General features: G+C 45.9%; 1 protein-coding gene across 1 annotated transcript in view; it reads left to right on the forward strand.

Moving 5' to 3' along the window:
- FARP1 (FERM, ARH/RhoGEF and pleckstrin domain protein 1) overlaps positions 1–19687 on the forward strand; it is a 212169-nt gene that overhangs the window by 151496 nt on the left and 40986 nt on the right. Inside the window, exons 11-15 of the mRNA XM_034663810.1 lie at positions 1975–2128; positions 3192–3327; positions 16431–16618; positions 18029–18118; positions 19176–19309. Of these exons, the coding sequence (XP_034519701.1) occupies positions 1975–2128; positions 3192–3327; positions 16431–16618; positions 18029–18118; positions 19176–19309 (702 nt within the window). The remainder of the gene's footprint in view (positions 1–1974; positions 2129–3191; positions 3328–16430; positions 16619–18028; positions 18119–19175; positions 19310–19687) is intronic.

Raw genomic sequence — 19687 nt, forward strand, 5'->3', positions numbered from 1 at the left:
AAATCTCTCTTCACCCAGGCCTGGTGAGTTACTGAATGAGCGCTTCACAGCGCCTCCGGGCCAGTTTAGTGTAGACAGAAACATCCGAGGACTGGGGTGCTTCCTCGAGGGTGAGGTGAGATGCGAACGGACGTTGGAGGGCCAAGTGAGGAAGAAGAGGAAGTCAGCAGAAAGCAGGGTGGAAGAGGAGCAGGAGATGTGGTGGGGATAAAGCACTCTAGAAACTTCCTCTTCCGGGAGTCCTTAAGTATTTGGGGATTTGAATGGAAAGTATTTCTACGAACTTTTAATGAAATACAGCTTGGATGAGAAGCAGCAGGATTTATTGCTGTCTTTAGCAAATGCTTATAGCCCTTGCTAGGTCCCGTGTGCTTTGCATACATTAACTACCAGCTCCGTGAGGTCGCTGCTCTCCTAGTCCCTTTTCTTTCCCCCGAAGGTTTTACTCATTTATTTTAGAGCGAGAGTGCGAGGAGGGTAGGGAGAGAGGGAGAGAAGCTCACACCAATCCCAGGACCCCGAGATCATGACCTGAGCGGAAATCAAAGAGTCGGATACTTAACCGACTGAGCCCCCCGGCACCTCTCTCCTATTCCCTTTATGAGATGGAGACGCTGCAGCTCAAAGAGATTGAGTTACTAGCCCACATCTCAGAGCTGGCAAGTGGTCCCTGGTTAACTGGCTCCCAAGCCCCCTGCCCCGAGCGTGGCTCTGCTGCCCAGAGAGGGGAGAAGCAGAGAATCCAGGGACTGAGATACAAGGGTACGCAGCTGACGTGATGACACACTAGGGGCTGTTTAGTGCATATGGATTTCTTCTTTTTAACATTTTTCTTTTTTTACTATTTTAATCCATCTTAAAATTACTGTAAAATAGAACACAGCAGACATCCACATTTCTTTCCGTTTCTGGGTTTTTTTCCCCTTTTCGTGTGTAACTACTGTTGTGACCGATGTAGTCACACCCCCCCCCTTAGCCAACAGCCTTCTTTGCTGTTTCCCTTCTCCCTTCCCAGAGGCAGCGACGGTCAGCTTCGTGTTACTCCCGTTACACACATTTATGCATCTGAAAAGAATGGGCAGGATGTCTCTGGGCTGTGCTTTTTCATTTGTCTAAATAGTAGCTCGCTGTACCTACTTCTGCATCTTGCTTTTTAAACCCTACCCCGACCTGGGGATCTGTGCCGGTCTTTTAAGGTATTGTGAAAGTATGACATTTTATTTATCTGATTCTCTGTTGACAAACGTGTGGGGTGCCCAGTGCTTTGTTTTACTTTTGCCAAAACCGAAGCCGCAACAAACCCGATGTTGTGACCATCCTTGTATATTTGGAGTATTTTGAAGAAAAGCTGAATGTACATTTAGCATTTGATCTCTCTGTATTTATATGGCTTCATCGTCTGAGCAGCTGAGAAGTTTCTGATGCTTGTTCACGGAGGAAGAGGAGAGCATCGGCAGACGAGGAAGGGAAAAGATAAAGGAGACTAGTGGCATTAAATCCACTTCCTTCTACTGAGACTGTAAATTCATTAATGCGGGCAGGCCTTCCCTGAACTCAGCGCTGTGAGGAGTTAGCTGATTAGTGGTGATTGCCTCTGTTACAGGACTGATCTAGATCATTCCCCAAAAAATGAATTGATGTCATATTGTCAGACCAGAATTTGCACTTCAGGGCATCCTGTGGCCCAGCCAACTCTCCCTCTTAGTGACCTTCTTAGGACTAGAAAGGGAGTGAACTGGGTGCTCCTTGAACAGGAGCAGGGGAACTTTCTAGAGTTTAAGTAACCCCTGAACCCTGCAAGTATTAAGAAAAGAATGAGTCCCTTTCCACGGCGCATCCGTACGCACTACTGTAGGTGCCTTCATCTTGAGGAAGGGCATAAGGCTGTTGTTTTTCATTAAACAAACAAAAAGACCCAAAAAAACAAAAAACCCAGCTTACCTAACTTTGGCTGTCTTATGTGATTTCTCCCAGGAAACACAGCAAGATTCAGTCCATCAGAAGCCTGGCTGCACCACCAACAGAGCCGAATTCAGAAGTGCCAAAACAAGTCAGTAAGCTGATCAACTGTTACAACTGTGGAGTTTTTTATTTTGTTTTTTGGGGTTTTGTTTTTTTTTGTTTTTTTTTTTTTTAATCAAACTTTCTCTGATAAGTCCTATGTTTCATCCTATGCTTCTGAGTTATTTGCCCTTCACCTTTGGGGTTTCGTTTTATAGAGAAGAGTATAGTTGTGTGCCCTGGCTTTGACCAGACACGGGCTCTGTGCACCCCAGCCTGGGCTCAGCACGCCCTGGAGTGGGTCCTTTCTCAGCTGACTTCCTGTCTTCCATGCCATGCTTTTGCCACAGAGAAGTAAGCTCTGTTGGCCTAAACTCAGTTTAGTAGTGGAACCACCCATGGGAGCCAGGAGAGTGGAGCCCACCCTCTAGCTAAATGGGTGTAGTTGTGTGAAGACATTGGGACCTCCTTTGCACCTGATGGGTGTAGCTCTCATTCAGGGCCAAGGTCAGAACCTTTTGTTGGCACCAGACTGGGTGGTGAGTTCCCAGGACTCATGTTACAGGGCAGTGACCGCAGTTGGCAACAAGAGACATTATCACTCTTGCCCTGAGGATGGTGAAAGCTCATTTTCTCTGGAATTGGCCTCTGGATGTGTTTTCCGGGTTTTCTCTACAAGAGAATGTCCACTTTGTCGGGGAAGAACATGAAGATTTCCTTTGTGCATTTAAAAACGGTGTCTAACCTGTTCTTCCCTTAGAAGTATAAACAAAGAAGTTTTTTTGTCATTTGTCTGAAATCCACATCAACTTGCCTTTGGGGCAGGGGGTCCACAATGTTTTCTTCCTCTCCCCGCCCACCCTTTCTTGGGAAGCCCCCTGTGGGTTGCAAGGACTCTCTTGTTCCACGGAAACTTTGGAAACCCAAATGAGGCCAGGGGCCCAGAGAGCAGCCAGGCAGTGGCCCACTCGCGCTACTGGCGACCCTGCATTGTCAGCATCCACACGCACAGAGAACTTTCTGGATGCTGACCGATTGCACTCAGGAATGCCTGCTTCTTGGCGACGTTTTGTTTGAGCAGCGTGGAGAACAGCCTTTACTTGGCAGTTCTTTCAGCTGCAGGAAGCTTAAGGGGTGTTATTAAATTAGCCTCTGACCTCGCCCTCCCCCCCCCCACCCCGTTTCANCAGAGCCCCACGCTGCCCAAGAGCCCCGCGGGCAGCGGGAAGGTGGACGGAGCCGCGCAGGCGCCGGCGGACGAAGAGGAGGAGGTCGTTAAGGATAGGACCCAGCAGAGTAAAGCTCAGCCCCCGCAGCCGAGCACAGGTCCAGCATCCAGGGCTGCCAGAGGCAGCAGCACTTCCATTCCTTTCATTGACTGCAGTGACGTAGATAGCGAATCCGACCTGCTCAGGGAGCAAGCGACCCAGTCACAGTCCCAAACAAATGACAATTATGAGGGTGATTTGACCAGTGGGGTTTACCTGCTCTCCAGGGATGAGAGGCAGACAGAGGCTAGGCTCAGGGCTTCCCCTCCCTCCGTGAAGTCCTCCCGGCCTCCTTCCAGAGAGTTCCTCGATGATGATTCCGCAGACCTGACCTTTGATATGAGCGGGAGCCCCCGACTCCCAAGACATAGCTCCCTGATAGATGAGTTGTTCAGGGGCTCAGACGGTCATAGTACCCCGGCCACCCCACTGTCTCCCGGGAGCAGACAGTCGAGTCCAAATATGAGCTGGGACAGGACCAGGTCTCAAGGCTATGTCTCGGAAAACGGGCATGACCCGAGAGAGGAAAGTATGGGAGAAGATCCTCTCCCAGGCCAGGGTCCTCCTTACGAAAACTCTTCCCCCATCCCACAAAGGCCATACTTACGGAATCTTCCCAGTAGATACAATAAGTCGGAGACAGACCCACTCATCCTTAGCCAGGTAGCGTCAACCCCAGAGGCATTGGATAGGCTTGATGGCCGTGAAAAGGGAGGACTGGCCAGCCTGGCCACTTCAGACGGTAGAATGCTGGCTAATGGTGCACCTCTCACGGGTCCGACCTCAAAGCCTCCCGCCATGCGGTCCGCGTGTGCCGGCGGCATGGCGGACCAGCGGGCACCCCTGCACGTGACTGAGGGCTCCACCAGCAGCGGGACTGAATCCAGTGATTCAGACTCTGAAGTGGGGACCCCTTTGAGCCAGCCACTCACATTTGGCAACCCGGCAGTGCTGGGCTCCCCTTCCATGCCGAGAAGTCGGAAGCACTTGGGTGGCCTGCACGTGAGTGAGGAGGATGAGTAGGAGGACCAGGCTTCGAGTGTTGGGAACCTGGAGTCAGGAGTCCAGGGTTCCAGTGGAGGTGGTCTGTTCTAGTGACTCATTAATCTTTAATCAATATTTGTTAGAGGAAGTTTTGGACAGCCATGTGTGGATAGGGTATGCCTGACTCTAAAATCCTTAAGAAAAATGAAACTTCACACAGTGGGTTTGCTTTCCAAAAAAAAGGTGGACAAGATAAACAGTAAGACGTGATGACAAGTTACTGGGAGCTTGTTTAAGTTTCTGGCTGAAGGCAAGGAAGAAATACGTTTTTCTGAATCTGGTCATGTGTATAGTGTGTTGTATTTATGTGAGAATCTCCTGTGTGTATTGAGTTTGTGTGCAGGTCACGCTTCTATTGATTGAATGTTTAGACTGAAGTATCTTTGAGATCCCAGGAAAGGTGTCGGTTTTACTTTTTCCCCTGTCTTTAAGAGGAGGTGCTGCTTTTTTCGGAGCCTCATAAAGTGAGGGATTGACATAATTCAAGACCGTTTGTAAGTTGATTGCTGGTTGAGATGAAGTGTTGGTGAAATCTTCATCAAGAATAATGAACATTTTAATAGGATAGTCTTTTTTCTTTCCGGACTTCATATGAAATGATGTAATGGATGTCAGGTGGAACTAATTTGTAAGGGATTGTTGGTTCGGGATTTGCATCAGTCGGTCAAATTGTCAGCTATGTTTTAAGAAGCTATAACTCTGGCTGTCAGAATTTCTAATTGAAACACAGAAATGCAATCAAGTGATGATGCAGGGGAAAATCAGACCTTGCAATAGGCACTGTTGTTACCAGGCTGCAGACTAAAGACCTGCCTTTGAATCCTGCACAGCAGAGAGGAGGACCGTTTTCCAGTATTGCTGCCCCTTGGTTGGTTATTATGTACATTCTTAACATTCACACTTGGGTGAACAGTGTCTCCTCTTGGGAACAGTGACTTCTAGAAGTTTCTATGTGCAGGAAAAAAAGTGTACGTAGTAAGAGGTTTGATTTCTTTTTAAATCTTGCCCACCTCTGCCAGTGCCTTTCACTCAGCATTCCTGCATCTTAGATCAAAGAGCCTGGTTTTAACTTGCTTGCTTCTTGGCCCCAGCACAAGGGAATCACCTGGGACATTTTAAAAATCAGTGATGCCTGGGCCCTGACCCTAGACGTTTTTGTCTAATTGGTCTGGGGTGCCACTTGGGTTCCCCAGCCTGACACAGTTGCCTTCTAGAATCTAGTGGAATATGTTGAAACTGATAGATAAGTTTCTGGCTTGCTTGCAGGGTAAGGAAAGCATCACCAATTAAATACTTTCATTAATTAATGCCTGTTACTTGGTACTTTGTAGTCTTTCATACTTTTTAAAAAAAGACGGATTGTAGAATCAAATTTTTAGATCCCAAGTAACTACCAGATTATTGAAAAGAGTTTTAACAATGATACGTCCCTGGCGTGCCAGCATGCCAACTGCCTTACTAAACTCATCCGTGTGGCATGATGACAAGGGAAGGGCTACACATGCTTAGGAAACAGGGTAGAATTTGGCAGCCGTATATAACAAATAGACTTATTGACTGACTTCGTGGCTCACGAATGATAATCTGTCCACATGAATGTTGACAGGTTGGTTTTGAAGACGCTGAAAACGTAATCCATTTTTATACAAACTTTTCTTGTTGTTTTATTTTCCTAATCATTTGATTCAGTGCATGATTGATGAATCAAACTGATTATTGGATAGTTTGAAAGATGTTCATTGAAGTAGTCTATTGATGTCTTGCTTTAGATTTGTATATTTAACAGTCACAGAACTTTAAAATTAGAAGGGACCTTAGAGATCGTCTAGGGGAAACCTTCACTTTGTGGATGACAGACCTCGTTCTGTTGAAGTCGAGAGACTTCACGTGGTCCTACAGCTACTGCATGACAAAGCTGAACTAGAACCTTGGCCTGTAGCCCGTCAGCTGTGGTCTGTGTAACCTCTTGGTGCAGTAGGACCTTTTTGATTCAGTACTTTAATTTTGGAGACTCTTGTTCCAATTAATAATTAAAATCAGATGTGGAGACAGGGATCACGTAGACTTAGGCAGTTACAGTCCATAATACGTAGGAAGAACTGCTTTCTCTGTCATGGGGTTTTTGCACTTATAACGTGTTTTTGTGTATTCTGTTTTGGACTTAGAAAAAGATATTGATTTACTGTATAAAAATGTAGTCAAATGTGAGTTAAGCAGAGTCACATTTGGAATCCTGTGGTTTATTTGTGAAGGTGATTCGTTCAGATGAGTTTTCTTTTTACCTCTAATTACACAGCAGCCTGATGAAGTATGAATGAGCAATGGGCAGTAGCTTACCCAGCATACAATGTGAATCAGCAAATGTAAACCTCCAAAGCAAAACATGCTCCAGTGATTATTTTGTTTTGCTTTTTGCTTAAAGGAGTGATTTTTTGTTGTTGTTGTTTTGTTTTTATCTGAAGTGTTTTAAAAACAGCTGATCGATGGTAGTATACTCAGTTCTGGATTGACAGACGTTTCCCTTTTAGGGTTGCTCATCACATTTTTCTCTGATTGGTTTTGTACCAGCCAAGCCACTCCATGTCTGCTTCTGGTCCGGTATTTATGAAAGCAGCAATCCTGATGTGATTAATGGTGCTTAACAGAGAAGGGGTATGGTTTGCTCAAGAGCCACATAGCCTAAAGTGCTGAGAATATTCACTAACTGCCTCTGGGGGAGCTTTCTGTGCACTAGTGAAAAGTCTAAGCATGGGTCGGGGAGTTGAAGCGTTCTTTGAGCCCGGTGGAGCCAGCTTGCACAGGAGACATGATCTCTCACTGTGCAGAGGTCAGGGAAAGCCCACAGCCTCCCACCTTCTTCCCTTTCAGCGCCGCCTCATCCCAAGGTCTTTACCTGGCCTCCAGCGCTTCACGGGGTGGCAGAGAAGGACATGCGTGCACACAAAGTTGAACCAGTGGTGTAGCAAGACCAGTGATGGCGTTGGGTGTGAATAGGTGACCTTGGGTTCATTCCATCTCCAAAGGGTTTCCCAAGACCTGTCCATCTGTTTTTCTAAGACGATAGCTAGTGCAGAGGGCTCCTGAATCAAAAAGCCCAGGTCTTTACGTAATAGCTGCTCTATGAAATAGGATACCGAAGGCCTTGGGTAGAAGACAAACCATCGATAGAAACACATCTTCCAGCCCCCAGGCCTCCTCCAGGCCCGCCTTGCATCAGTGTCTTTTGTGAGATGGTATTTCAAAGTATGCAAATTGTAGCCCCTTTCCTGGTTTATTTTTGTTGCTGTTTTTCAGGGCAAAATAAAATGCAAGAAATTCTTTTAGCATGAAGAAATGCATTTATTGAGTTCCGGAACTTAAAGCGGACTGCTCCAGCTCCTTTGACAGGCATCTGTGTGCCATTGACAATATTTTATTAGACAGGCATTTAATTAAAGGAAGTCTGTGGGCCAGATTCTTTCCCACATATGTGACTCCTATTTGGGGATTTCTCACAGACTTAGCTCCAAATTGTGCCACGTGGCCTGCACTTGACATATGAATAATTTTGATTTTCTTCTCAACTTCTTTGAAGATTCAAACTTAGCAATGCTTTAAAAAAAAAAAAAGGCAGGCCTGCAAAACTAAAATATAGCCTGAACCTCTTGAAAATTTGCACCAAGTATACAAAATCCAGTCTGTCCTCTATTGAGTCAGAAACTTAGCTTGCATATTAGCCCTGGAATCCCTTTGATTGTGTTGTAAAAGCAGGATCTAAAAGAAGGAAAAATTAATGAGATTAAACCGTCATTTTAAATTTTGTTAAAATTTGTGCCTATGCATACAGCTTCCTTTTTCTTACCTATAATCAGTGTTCACATGCTTTCCATCAACTTTTTCCACTTAAAATGTTATTCCATATTCAGCCCAGAATGAGTTTGGTGCAGTTGTTATCGTGAGTCAATGATTGGCCCAGCCTTAAATTAAGAAATTTGGGGGCCCTCTTCATCACTGGGCTTATTTTGAATTTCTTCTATTTCAATCATTCTTTGCCTCGGCCCTTATTCTTATTTAGCAAGAATTTAAAAGAGACCTCAGAATCGCATCCCTAAGAAAGGCTCTGTTTTCTGGATCTTCTCTCTTGGAGGCTGTAAGCCTTCCTTGTCTGATAGTTAACGAGCCTCGTCAGTCTGAGGCTGGCTGGCCTTCCTCTGGTTTCGTGGGGTGTGTCTACTGCTGCAGATTCTATAAATCAGACTTCAACAGAATCTTTCTCTGCCATCCCTGCGATAGAGAGTAAGTCTCTTTTGAACCTGAAAGGAGTGAATGTTTCAGAATAATCCAGTGCTGGTGGCTCTCTGATGAGTTTCCACACTCAGCCCCGTTCGCCACACCCACGAGAGCATAAGGAAGGAGAAGCACTCGTCATAAGCTTCGAGAGCAGTAAGTGGTAAACAGGCATGACTCTGGTGACACGAGAGGATTTACTGGCGTGCTTTTTCCTTGTTAGTTTCATTCCGTCTGTTTCAGTCGAGTGAAACAATACAGGGAAATGGGGTCCGGAGGGTACACTCGTGCATACCTCTAACACCACTCCCTGGGTTTTTAAAATGAAGCCATGACTTTTAGATCAAAATAAGCATGCCGCTTAATGTAGCCGTTCTCTTCTTGTTAAAAAATAATAATAATGAAAAGCAAACAAAAAACCAAAGAAACACCAAACTCAATAATGAATTGGCATATGTTGTAGGTATCTGGTTGCCCCTTGCTTAGGGCCATCCTTGAAAATGTCTGTTTCCTCAAACGACCTACAGATTTCCAAGTAATTCCCCTATGAACAGCAGAAGTCGCAGATGTTCATTTGTATCCCATATGTGTTTGGGAGGTGGTGGGTGCAGTCTTGTTTTGATCAATAAATAAATAAATAAATAATGCATCATTCCAAAAAAAACCCATAAATGACACTTCTAGCATGAGGAACTTTTTCTTCTCTTCCGGTGAAAGCAATTCAGCATCCCCTGGTGGGAGCTGGGGAAGAAGTGAGAAAAATCATCTTTTCCTGAAAGCTTTCAGAATTGAATAGACTGATTTGTTCAGGATCATTTCAGAGTAGACTGACTGCAGACACCTCAGCTTCGCCTGGAAACAGCCTTCGGCATCTCTTCGGCCTCTGGTGTCGCTCCCAGGGGAAGGCAGCTCCTCTGTGTCTTTGCATGGGTTCTAGGTCAGGTTCCTCTGGAATGCCTAGGGATGGCTTTATACCTGAAAGCAGGGAGGATTAAAAACCAGCTGCTGACATGGGACGGATGATCCGCATGTGTAGCTGAGAGCTAGTTTAAAAGGTTAACTGCAAGGCTGGTGCCGTTAATGCCGTCACGGGACGGGCACTGGAAGATCCTGGGGCTTGCCGCTGGCCCGGGGGCAGCGGTCTCAGCATATTGAAGGGTAATGGCAAATCGTTGCCAAATGCAGCACAAACCAGGGGTGCTAAGGATGGAGTGAGGACTGCGCGTGTGCGTGTGTAGTAAAAGGCATCGAACAGTGATTGACTCCTCCTCCTTTCGGGTAAGAGGTGGAGGTGGTAGTGGGACAGGGAGTCTGCAGGCAGTGTTCTGCTCTCGTCGAATTTGGGTTGTTAACTGGCTCTCAAATAGGAGACAGGAGAAGGTTCATTTTGGAGCCCGCGGTGGTGTGACTGGTGTGTCGTTACTCATGGACATCGGCTTTCTGGCTCATGAAACTAGGCTAACGGCTCCTTTTTCCCGGGCCTCAAAAGTTCTTTGTAGGAAATAAAGAATTTGTCACTCTGCCTGCAGCGATGTAGAGAGAGACCAAAGATAGGCCTTCTGTAGTGAAGACCGCGCACCTGCTCTTTGCACACACACCTCCGTGCCCAGTGGAGCCAGTCCCTCACGCTCCCCACCCCCTTTCTGCCTGGAAGGTTGCCGTGAACACCTGACTAACCAGATTTCACAAGCTTGGCCTATATTATTAATCCAGTTCCCTTCTGTTCTTTCTGTGTGTATATTTAATACTATAGATAAAATATTTTATTAAAAATGTCTAATACACCAAATTTTAAAACAGAAAAGGCTGGGGACTTCATTCTCATCTTTGTCATTTGTTTAATAAATTTGAGAAAACATTTTTCTGTTGTTCCATTGTATGCACTGTTTGTCAGCATGTACCTATCTAGGAGAGAAAAGCTTTCCCCCCTCCCCAACGTTCTGTCTTTATCCTCAGAGCATGGTGGCCCTTCTGTTCCCTGCATTGTTGGAGCACTGTCTGATGTCTTTTTTTTTTTTTTTTTTTTACACTGCTGACTACCAGTTTGTACTTGGAATACCTGTTTCCTCTAGAATTACAGTGATCCTGTTCACCAAACAGCAAGCTTTAACACGGAGGCATGCCGGGGTCATCCCCTGTTTCACTGAGGGGGGGAATAGAAGGCGAATGGAAGACTTCACTTTTCTGGTTTCATCTTCTAATGAGCCTGCATTTTGCACTGTGTATGCATGGGGGGCGGGGAGTCTTTGGAAGCAAACAGGATCACTGTAGTTGGGGGAGAGGTCTCCTGGAAACAGAGTGTATCTGTGGCCACAGCTTACATAGGGGAGCTCAGACATCTAACCAAAGGGTTGGCTTCATGTTTTGATTGGGACCATCCGTTCAGATGGGGGTAGAGCGTTTTCCATAGTTGGGTTTCTGTAAGGGAATTGAGTTGGGTGTTTGCATGGGCGGGTACTGGGGCTGGGGGGAACATAGAGAAGACCCCGCCCCGCTCAGCCCCACTTGGCTACTCATGACCAGTAAGCTGTTACTTGTTTTGATGTGTCCCCAAAGCGTAGGCTGTCACAGATACTGTCTGGTTTCATCTCCTCTCCATGGCCTGAGAGTGCATCACCGCAGTAAAGCATGGATTTATGCCACCGGGAGGGGTGCTGGCTTCGCCAATAACAATGAGCTTGGTGGCTCTTTCAGCATGGAAGGCCGAAGTCCTGTAACCGTCTATGCACGATATTAATATTTCTTGTTAATCTCAACTGAAGAGGCTTTGACTTGTCCTAACAGGTATCTTGCTGTAAAAACTGTCAATTGTAACTGTTCTTTCCCACTGACGGCGAAAGCTTTGTCCTGAGTACAAGATGGTATTTTTCATGGGTACGAAGCATCACGTTCCCCAACCCAGACGCTGCCCCCACCCCCACAGAGAGAAATTGTCCTTTCTCTTTTTTTAAGTAAGAGCACACTAGAACATTCTCTGTCATTGCTCCCTTGGTAGGCATTGCTCTTTTTCTTTCCCTGCAAGTTGCACTGTGGTTGCTTTTCTGAGTTGCTGGACGATGAACACCGAAGTTGATGCTTAACTGCTTGTAAAACGTTGTTTAAAGAACCTCAGTCTGAGAATAAGCAGCGCATACACACACGACCCTCCACACCCTCCGTTACAAGAAGAGGACAGCACCACCAGGATTGGTGATCCTGTAAACTAGCTTTTCTTGCGGCGCCTTGTAATTTTAATAGAGCGTTGTCCGCTTTTTCCAGATATTCCATTGTGGGGGAACCCAGCTGAGTTATCCCACTAGTAATCCTGTCCATTCGGTAGAGAACCCATTTTCCAGCTCAGTACTGACCTTTTTTTGATAACTGGTTTTCAGATGCAGACAATCTCCAGAGAGAGGTCATTGTATTCTTTTTTAGAGGGAGATGATGGTTTTAAAAAGAGCCATTTTAAAGATCCATGAAAACCTACATCTGTAATGAGTTTCCTACATGTGCCTTTGGAACATATTCTGGGTATGGAGAGATAAAAATCTGTATTTTAGAACCAAATACCAGGAGACAAATCATGATAGGTGAGTGGCATCTAGAAGCTTGCCAGGTAACTTTCTTTGGGGGGAATGTTGAAGAATCAGCATGCTGTTCTAATTGCACTTACTAAAATTTTGAAAAGAGGAATTGAAAAGGCAATCTGTATCCTCAAATAGTTACATATTTCACAAGCCTGCTATGGGTGACTATTTTTAAAAGGATTATCAGGTTTTCTAAACACTTAACAGGAAAAACAACTTAGCTAATTAAAACTAAGATTACCAACATACTGACCAATTTAAAATACAGGACAGGCACAGCTAAGTATTCGAAATGCCATTTTCTGTTACTTAGAAAATAGAGTCGAAATTCTCATTTCCCAGACATGCATGAATCTGTTCTTAAGCCTTAATATAGTCAGGGAGGTTACGATGCAGCTGTGCCCGATCCCAAAAAGGGGGGCGATGAGCGTTGAGGTTGGCTCGTTGGTCGTAAACCACGTTGCCGCTGTTGATGGGCCACTGACAAGGGGCTGGTCAGGAGATGCTAGAGTGTGGGTGAGACTGCAGTGCTTCCCCGGAGCCACCAGGAGAGAAGAACTATGAATGTATTTTACATTAAAAAGAGAAGCTAAGCCAGATTTTCAGCTAGGTGATAAATTGAATCCATAAATATAGCCGTGCTAATTTGAAGTTCCATAATTGTTTGTGCCATGAGAATGTGTACATTTAAAAGGATTTTTAAAAGCAATTACCAGAAATGCCTCTCTTGAGAGCAGTATTCATGATGGCATTTCCAGTCCATGGGGGTGACATAAACTCAACCCTCTTGATTTGGGTTAATGGTAGGGAGGGGGCGGACCGTGGTGGAGGGGCATGAAATCATTTGGAAGAGGTGGAGGGTTTGAGTGTTACTAACTGAAAATCTAACTGGAAATAACAAAATGCAGGGCAATTTTTGGAAATAGGAAGAAATAATTTTTAAAGGAATCCGAAGCTTCCAGATTTTTGGAGTATAACTGATGTTTTATAATCTCTTAAAACTACTTTCCACCTGTTGCCTTAATATCCAGGTGCTTTCTCAAAAGATCCCCTGAAATTATTTACCTAGATAGAGCCCTTTGCTGAAAGAAATTACTTTGTGTCTGTTTGTCACAGAGGAAAAAAAAAAAAAAAGATAAAAAAATACCCAGGCATTAATGAGTTCACGAGTAGCCGTGAACATCAGTTGTAATTTCCTCTTCTGGTCACCTGGGACTGTGCCTTCAAAGCCGGTGACCGGCTGCATGATTTGAACAGGCTTGATAAGGCTACGTAGGTAAGCGGGCTGGTTTTATCGTACAGAACCACCTGTTTGTTTGTGGAATGGATTACTTCATTGAAAATTGGTTACATGTAGTTCGAGTAACTGTTAACCATAGATGTTTTAAGATCCAGCTCTTCACACCTGCCCGAGGGTGGACCGTACGTGGACACCACTTTGTACAGACAATCGTCACAGCACTCTGGCTCAGAGTCAAAGAGCATTTTAATTTCTCATCAAGCTGCCAAATTCTACTGACTACCCTCATCAGCATATCTCACTGATTGCTGAATGGTAAATGAGCTACGTAGTTTGGTTTGGGGCATGTCACCTATAAATTTTCAAAGTCTCAAGCACTTTCTCTTGCAAGGGGAGAAAAGGGCTACTCTCCATCACACAGCTTAAATGAGCAAACTTGAAGCTCAGAGTTTGGACTTTCCCCTTCTTAGAGTTGCAGACAGATTTCTAGACTAGGCTGCTTGGTATTTATTGATTTATTGGTCCTACTGTTAAATACACCCATCAGCCTTCCTTTCTCAGGCCCTAGGAGTAGACCCAAAGCTAGTGGAAGGAGCCACTCTGGAAACAGAAATTGGCAGCTCTAATGTTGGTCATTCCCTGAGTCTGTGTGTCGCACGTGTAAAGTTGCTGGTCACCCACATCTTTGGGCTATGTGAGTGAATGCCGCAAGTTTTCCCCAGCAACCTGTGGCTGACCCAGGGATGCCCTTTCCTCAACTTAGGAACATGGGTTGTCATGAAGTTCACTGCTGTTGTCCCATTTTCTGAATCGTGTCTCAGACGTGGTCCAGTGTGGACTCTTCTAGATGGCTATTTTCTTTGAAATGTGCCCTGCCCTCTTGGCAGGACAGACATCTCCTGGAACCCTGGTCTGTTTTCTCCTTCTTTCAGGCTACTAAGTTAGAAGCGTCCCCAGGGGGACTTCACAGGGCAATAGCTTTTGACCTTTGGAGGGTGGAAATGCTTGTGCTTGACGGGGGCCACCTGCATTGTCTCCCTCCCAGTGGGGCAGGTGGTTTTTTATCTGCTGCTGGATGCTGTCCAGGGCCTGACTGGTACTGTTTCTCCACCCCACCCCCTCTCCTCCTACAAGCCAGCCTTCTAACTGCTTTTTATTCTTGGCTCCAACTCTCACTGATGAGGTGAGTGCTTTTTCTCCACATCACTGCAAAACCGAGGCCCTGCATGCTCTCACTTAGAACTGCCTCACCTGACCTCACGCAGAGCGTGAGAGCTGAAGGTAAGCCCCACATTTTGCCAGATCATGGTGGACAAATAAAAAAGCGACTCTGATACAATGACTCACAAATGCATGAAATGTTTGGATCTCTAGACTGCCAGAATTTCTCTTTTCTATTTCCTATTTGTAGTGATGACACTTTTCCTTTTTGTGATTTTTTTTTTTTTTAAGAAGAGATAGTGTAGTACCTTGAAACATTTGCGGTTCTAACTGTTGTCACTATTTCTATTTGACAAGTTCCAATTCTTTCGAAATCATTGTACTCGGTTGTGCACTAGTGTCAATAAAATTGACATTTGTGAAGCAATTTCTGGCCTTTTTCTCCGGGTTTCACTGGGTCTGGTGGTGTGTGGGGCGTGTGGGTCTTTGTCTAACACCAGGACTTTTGTCTCAATGATGCATATTAAAAATGCCAGGATTTCCATGGAGGGATTTTTAAAACGCAAACCTCTTTAATCTTGCTCCCGTTTTTCAAATCTCATTCTTCAGGGATTGTTGTCCTGACCCATAGCCCCGTAGCAGGACGTCTGCTTTTTTGCTCTTCTTCCAGGTGTGCTAGCTTTCCCCGCACGTGTTGGCGACAGCGCTAGCTGGGACGGGGCGGGGGCTGGTGGTTTCTCACGGTTGGTTCGTTCCTCCTGTGATCAAGTTCACCACCCTCCATTCTAGGCCATCCCATCTTGTAATTTCAAAGTGGATATGGATGAATCCAGAGGGAGAGGATAGCTGTCAAGAGAACGGGGTATGCCCAGAAAACGGCACTTCACCTTTCTCTCCGAGATCCTTGTCAGTGTGCGGAATAGCCATGAGCTGAAACTGCACTTTGGAGAATGAGAGAGCATTTTACATCGTCTTTCCTTAATAATGGTAACAGACGGGACTGCAGGCTCCTTGAACTTTGTTTACCCTCGCGCTATCCCCTAGCAAATCTGTGTTAGAATTATAAATGTGTTAGGTGAAAACACGCAGGTAGGAGTATATTCTGAAATGTCCCGGTTGGCTTCAACGGCTTGAGGTTTGGAGACTCGCAAAATTCTGTTGGCAAAACGTTGCACGTACACGTCCTCTCCTTTGGCTGACGTATAATGGGTAATGATACGTTTTCATATTATTTAATGTATCCTTTGCAGAGGAATCATTAATGACCTGTCACTTTTGACTCATCAAGGGGAATTGTGATAATGTAATGACCTCCAGCTTTGCATGTCGTGCTAGTGTTTCTGTCCCAAACAGTGAGAGAGACACGGAATGCCGTCACCAGGTATAATAAGCTTGCTTCTGTTCTTGGTAGAATGGGGAGTTAGCTGCTCGTCCTTTCCCTCGCTGCAGCTCGTTGTTACAAGGTGTAGTCTGTCTGGGTATATCAGTCATTTAGTCTCTTTTTAGAATAGCTCTATTTTTCCTAGTCCTTTCTCGTGTCTCCTGGTGGTATAGACACTGTCCTTCTGGAATAATTCGTAGACGCTAGGCAGTAGTAAGGAGATGAAGGTCCCATTTGGGGATCCACTATGCTTCTGAACATTCCCTGAGCAGAGTTCTCTGCCTTCTCAATCACAGAACTCTGGCTCCATTGACCCATTCATACTATGGTATGGCAGCCGCAACTCAGAGAAAAACTAGAAAATCGTGAAGCACATTTGATGTGCAGAATGGTAGTCAAGGTTCTAAAGATTTGATATGGGGGGGAATTGTATGTAGCAATCCGGTCCCAGAAGGAATTACTTTTTTTTTTCTCTCTCTCTAATACTTCTCATCCCCCAATAGGCTCCCTGACTGGTAGCCCTCACCTTTCAGAGCTGTCCATCAACTCCCAGGGAGGAGCTGTGCCCGCCAGTGTGATCTTGTCTCCCAACCTGAGCCCCGACACCAAGCAGGCCTCCCCCTTGGTCAGCCCACTGCTGAACGACCAGGCTTGCCCACGCACCGACGACGAGGAGGAAGGCCGGAGAAAGGTGCGGGGACCTGCGTGCACACGCGTTACTCTTTTTTCTTCTTTAACTGCAATAGTATACTAACCTGCCGTTTGAACCGTGGCTAAGCACACTGCTCAGTGACGTTAAGTACATTCACAGTGTTGTATAACCGTGGTCACCACCCATCTCCAGAACTTTCTCACCGTTCCAAATTGAAACTGTCCCCATGAAGCAGGAATTCTCCATCCATCCCCTTTCCCCAGCCCCCAGCAACCACCGTTCTGCTTTTTGTCTCTGTGGATTCGACTGCTTAGGTACCTCATACAGGAGGAATCCAACGGTATTCGTCCTTTTGTGCCGGACTTCTTTGATTTAGCATTATTTCCTCAAGGTTCAGCCACCTTGTAGCATGGGTCAGAGTTTCTCTTTTAAGGTTGAGTCCCATCCCGGGGCACCTGGGTAGCTCAGTCATTAAGCATCTGCCTTCGGCTCAGGGCGTGATCCCAGAGTTCTGGAATCAAGCCCCACATCAGGCTCCTCCGCTGGGAGCCTGCTTCTTCCTCTCCCACTCCCCCTGCTTGTGTTCCCGCTCTCGCTGGCTGTCTCTATCTCTGTCAAATAAATAAATAAAATCTTTAAAAAAAAAAAAAAAGGTTGAGTCCCATCCCATCGTAGGTAGAGCACGGTGTGGGGATGCACCTGTCTGTTGGTGGACAGGTGGGTTGCTCACTCCGTTTGGCTGTCTCGAATGCTGCTGCCGGGAACACAGGCATCCGGGTGTCCACGTCTCCGATTCCAGTGCTCTCGTGTGTATCCCCGAAGGTGGAATCGGGCGGACTCTCGTGCACGCTAGCAAGGCCAGCAACAAGGACTGCCTTTCACTTACTGTTGAAAGAGAAAGCAAACCCGTGGCTGGCTCGCTGCAGAGAGGTATCTGCTCACCTAAGCGATGGACTTCAGGGAACCGAGTCACGGTGGTGCCACCAGCTGCTTTCACTTCGTCCCCTTAGCTCAGCCACCGTGTATTTCCACGGACACCCTAGCTTCCGTTTTCCATCCGCCAACACCCCCGGCTGCCGGGACAAAGGCCGCTGTGGTTTCTGTTTCTTTGATTTCCTGGAAGACTTCCCTGCTCTGATATTTTACTAGTTGGTTAGATTTTCGGATGCCCAATTTTGAATGAATAGTCCTCCGCGGTGATGAACACACTCATCGCAGGCCTTTGACTGAGGGCAAGATTTATGTGGAAGGAAGCATTCCCAGGCTCTTTCCTCATCCTGGGAATCCGTTCTCTCCTCCTAGTTCCTCAAAAGAACAAGGAAGAGGCTTTTTAGCCTGGAGCCCCATTAACAAAAGATGGTAAATTAGCGACGCATCGCCTTAATCAGGACATTCTTAGAGACGCTCAACAATTATAATTGCTTCTTGTTTCTTCTGTGGATTTTGCAGAAATCCCCCACGGACAAGGCGTACTTCATCGCTAAGGAAGTATCCACCACCGAAAGAACGTATCTGAAGGATCTTGAGGTCATCACTTCGGTAAGTGTAGCATTTCCCCTAAAGCATTCAGTGGCGTAGTTTATTTCAACTCCTATGTGGCTTTCAGAGAGAAGCTGGATCTAATTAAATGTTGGGCTCTCTGACTGCAATTAAAAGGATTTGGTTCTGGGTTATAGAAATGAGATGGTAATAGTATATTTAATTTGGAACATGCGCTATAAAAATTTTTGTAATTGGATTAAGTGCAAGGGAAGAAGTTTCTAAAGTGGAGAAAATTAAAATGAAACCTTTTACTGCCTGTGTTGTACCAAGGCAGAGATGTTCGCGTGCTGCCTGGCGTCAAATGTAGCTACTTTTGCTCAGGAGGACCCCAGAGGTGAACAGAAGCTGCGTTTTAGCCTTGGTAATAAATTGAGCCACATCAGCAAATCTGCCAGAAGACTGCCTTTTATTATTTTTTATCAGTCCTATTCAGACTTGGAAACAAATTCAAAGCATTGAAGATATCTTTATGACCCCTGGATTCTGGGAAAGAACTAGCCATTGGAGGTCAGTAGGAATTGCGGGGCTTCTGTGCCTCTGGGGTGTGACTGGTGCCCGGCCCCGAGCAGGTGCTCGGTGAGCGCTGTGGGACGGCCCCACCTCACCGCAGCGGGATGAGTAGCTGTGTGTGAGGGCAGTGGCTTCCTCTCGCTGGTGCAGCCTCCTCTGTACTCAGCATTTTCACTGAGGAGCAGAGATCAATGTTCCTAAAGGATCAAACCAGAGGGTGAGCGGTGTTCTAATCAGTGATGACCCAGTGAGTTGGCCAGAGTGCAAGTTCTGATTTGAAGCAGCTGCCCATTTCTGAGATTTCTCCTGGCCTCAACAATCCACTGGTGACAAGTTGTGGGAAGCCCTGAGAAGGAGCTGGGTACTTCTGACCCTGGCTGATGGAAGCAGGGGAAAGCAGCAGGGCCCAGGATCCCCTGGTGCTCCTGAATGCATCCAGATTCCACAGGAAGGCCCTGTGTCCTCCAGACACACTGGGCTGTGCTGTTATTTCTGACGAATTGCCACCATCCATGTGTCCCTTTGTGTCCTCTTTTTATTCCAGTGGTTTCAGAGCACGGTGAGCAAAGAGGACGCCATGCCCGAAGCCTTGAAAAGTCTCATATTCCCAAATTTTGAACCTTTGCACAAATTTCATACAAGTTTTCTCAAGGAAACTGAACAACGACTAGCCCTGTGGTGAGCACAATTACGTTTAACAATTACACGTGTCCCCATGCCCTCCTCTCTCCCTCGAGCTTCCTTCTACACAGCTGTCATGCCCAAAGATAAAGGCAAGAACCTGGCTTAAGATGAACCAACCTTAAAATGGTTTTCAGGTAAATTCTGTGTGTATTTAGATCTCATCCTGGATTTTTGTTCCCTTTGGTTTACAATTCTTCAGAATCCATGTTTTCTTATAAGTAAGTGAATGTCGCAAAAGAAAGAAGGGAAGTGCTTCTGGAAAGCCGATGTGGGCTTTAAGGAATAGAGGCATATGGAGAGACTTTCAGGGGGTGTTGGTGGTAGTTCACTGATGCTTGCTTTATAGTCCTTTGTGAAATATCTGTATGTCTC

Source organism: Ailuropoda melanoleuca, chromosome 7 (assembly GCF_002007445.2).
Source record: "Ailuropoda melanoleuca isolate Jingjing chromosome 7, ASM200744v2, whole genome shotgun sequence".
Classification (NCBI taxonomy): domain Eukaryota; kingdom Metazoa; phylum Chordata; class Mammalia; order Carnivora; family Ursidae; genus Ailuropoda; species Ailuropoda melanoleuca.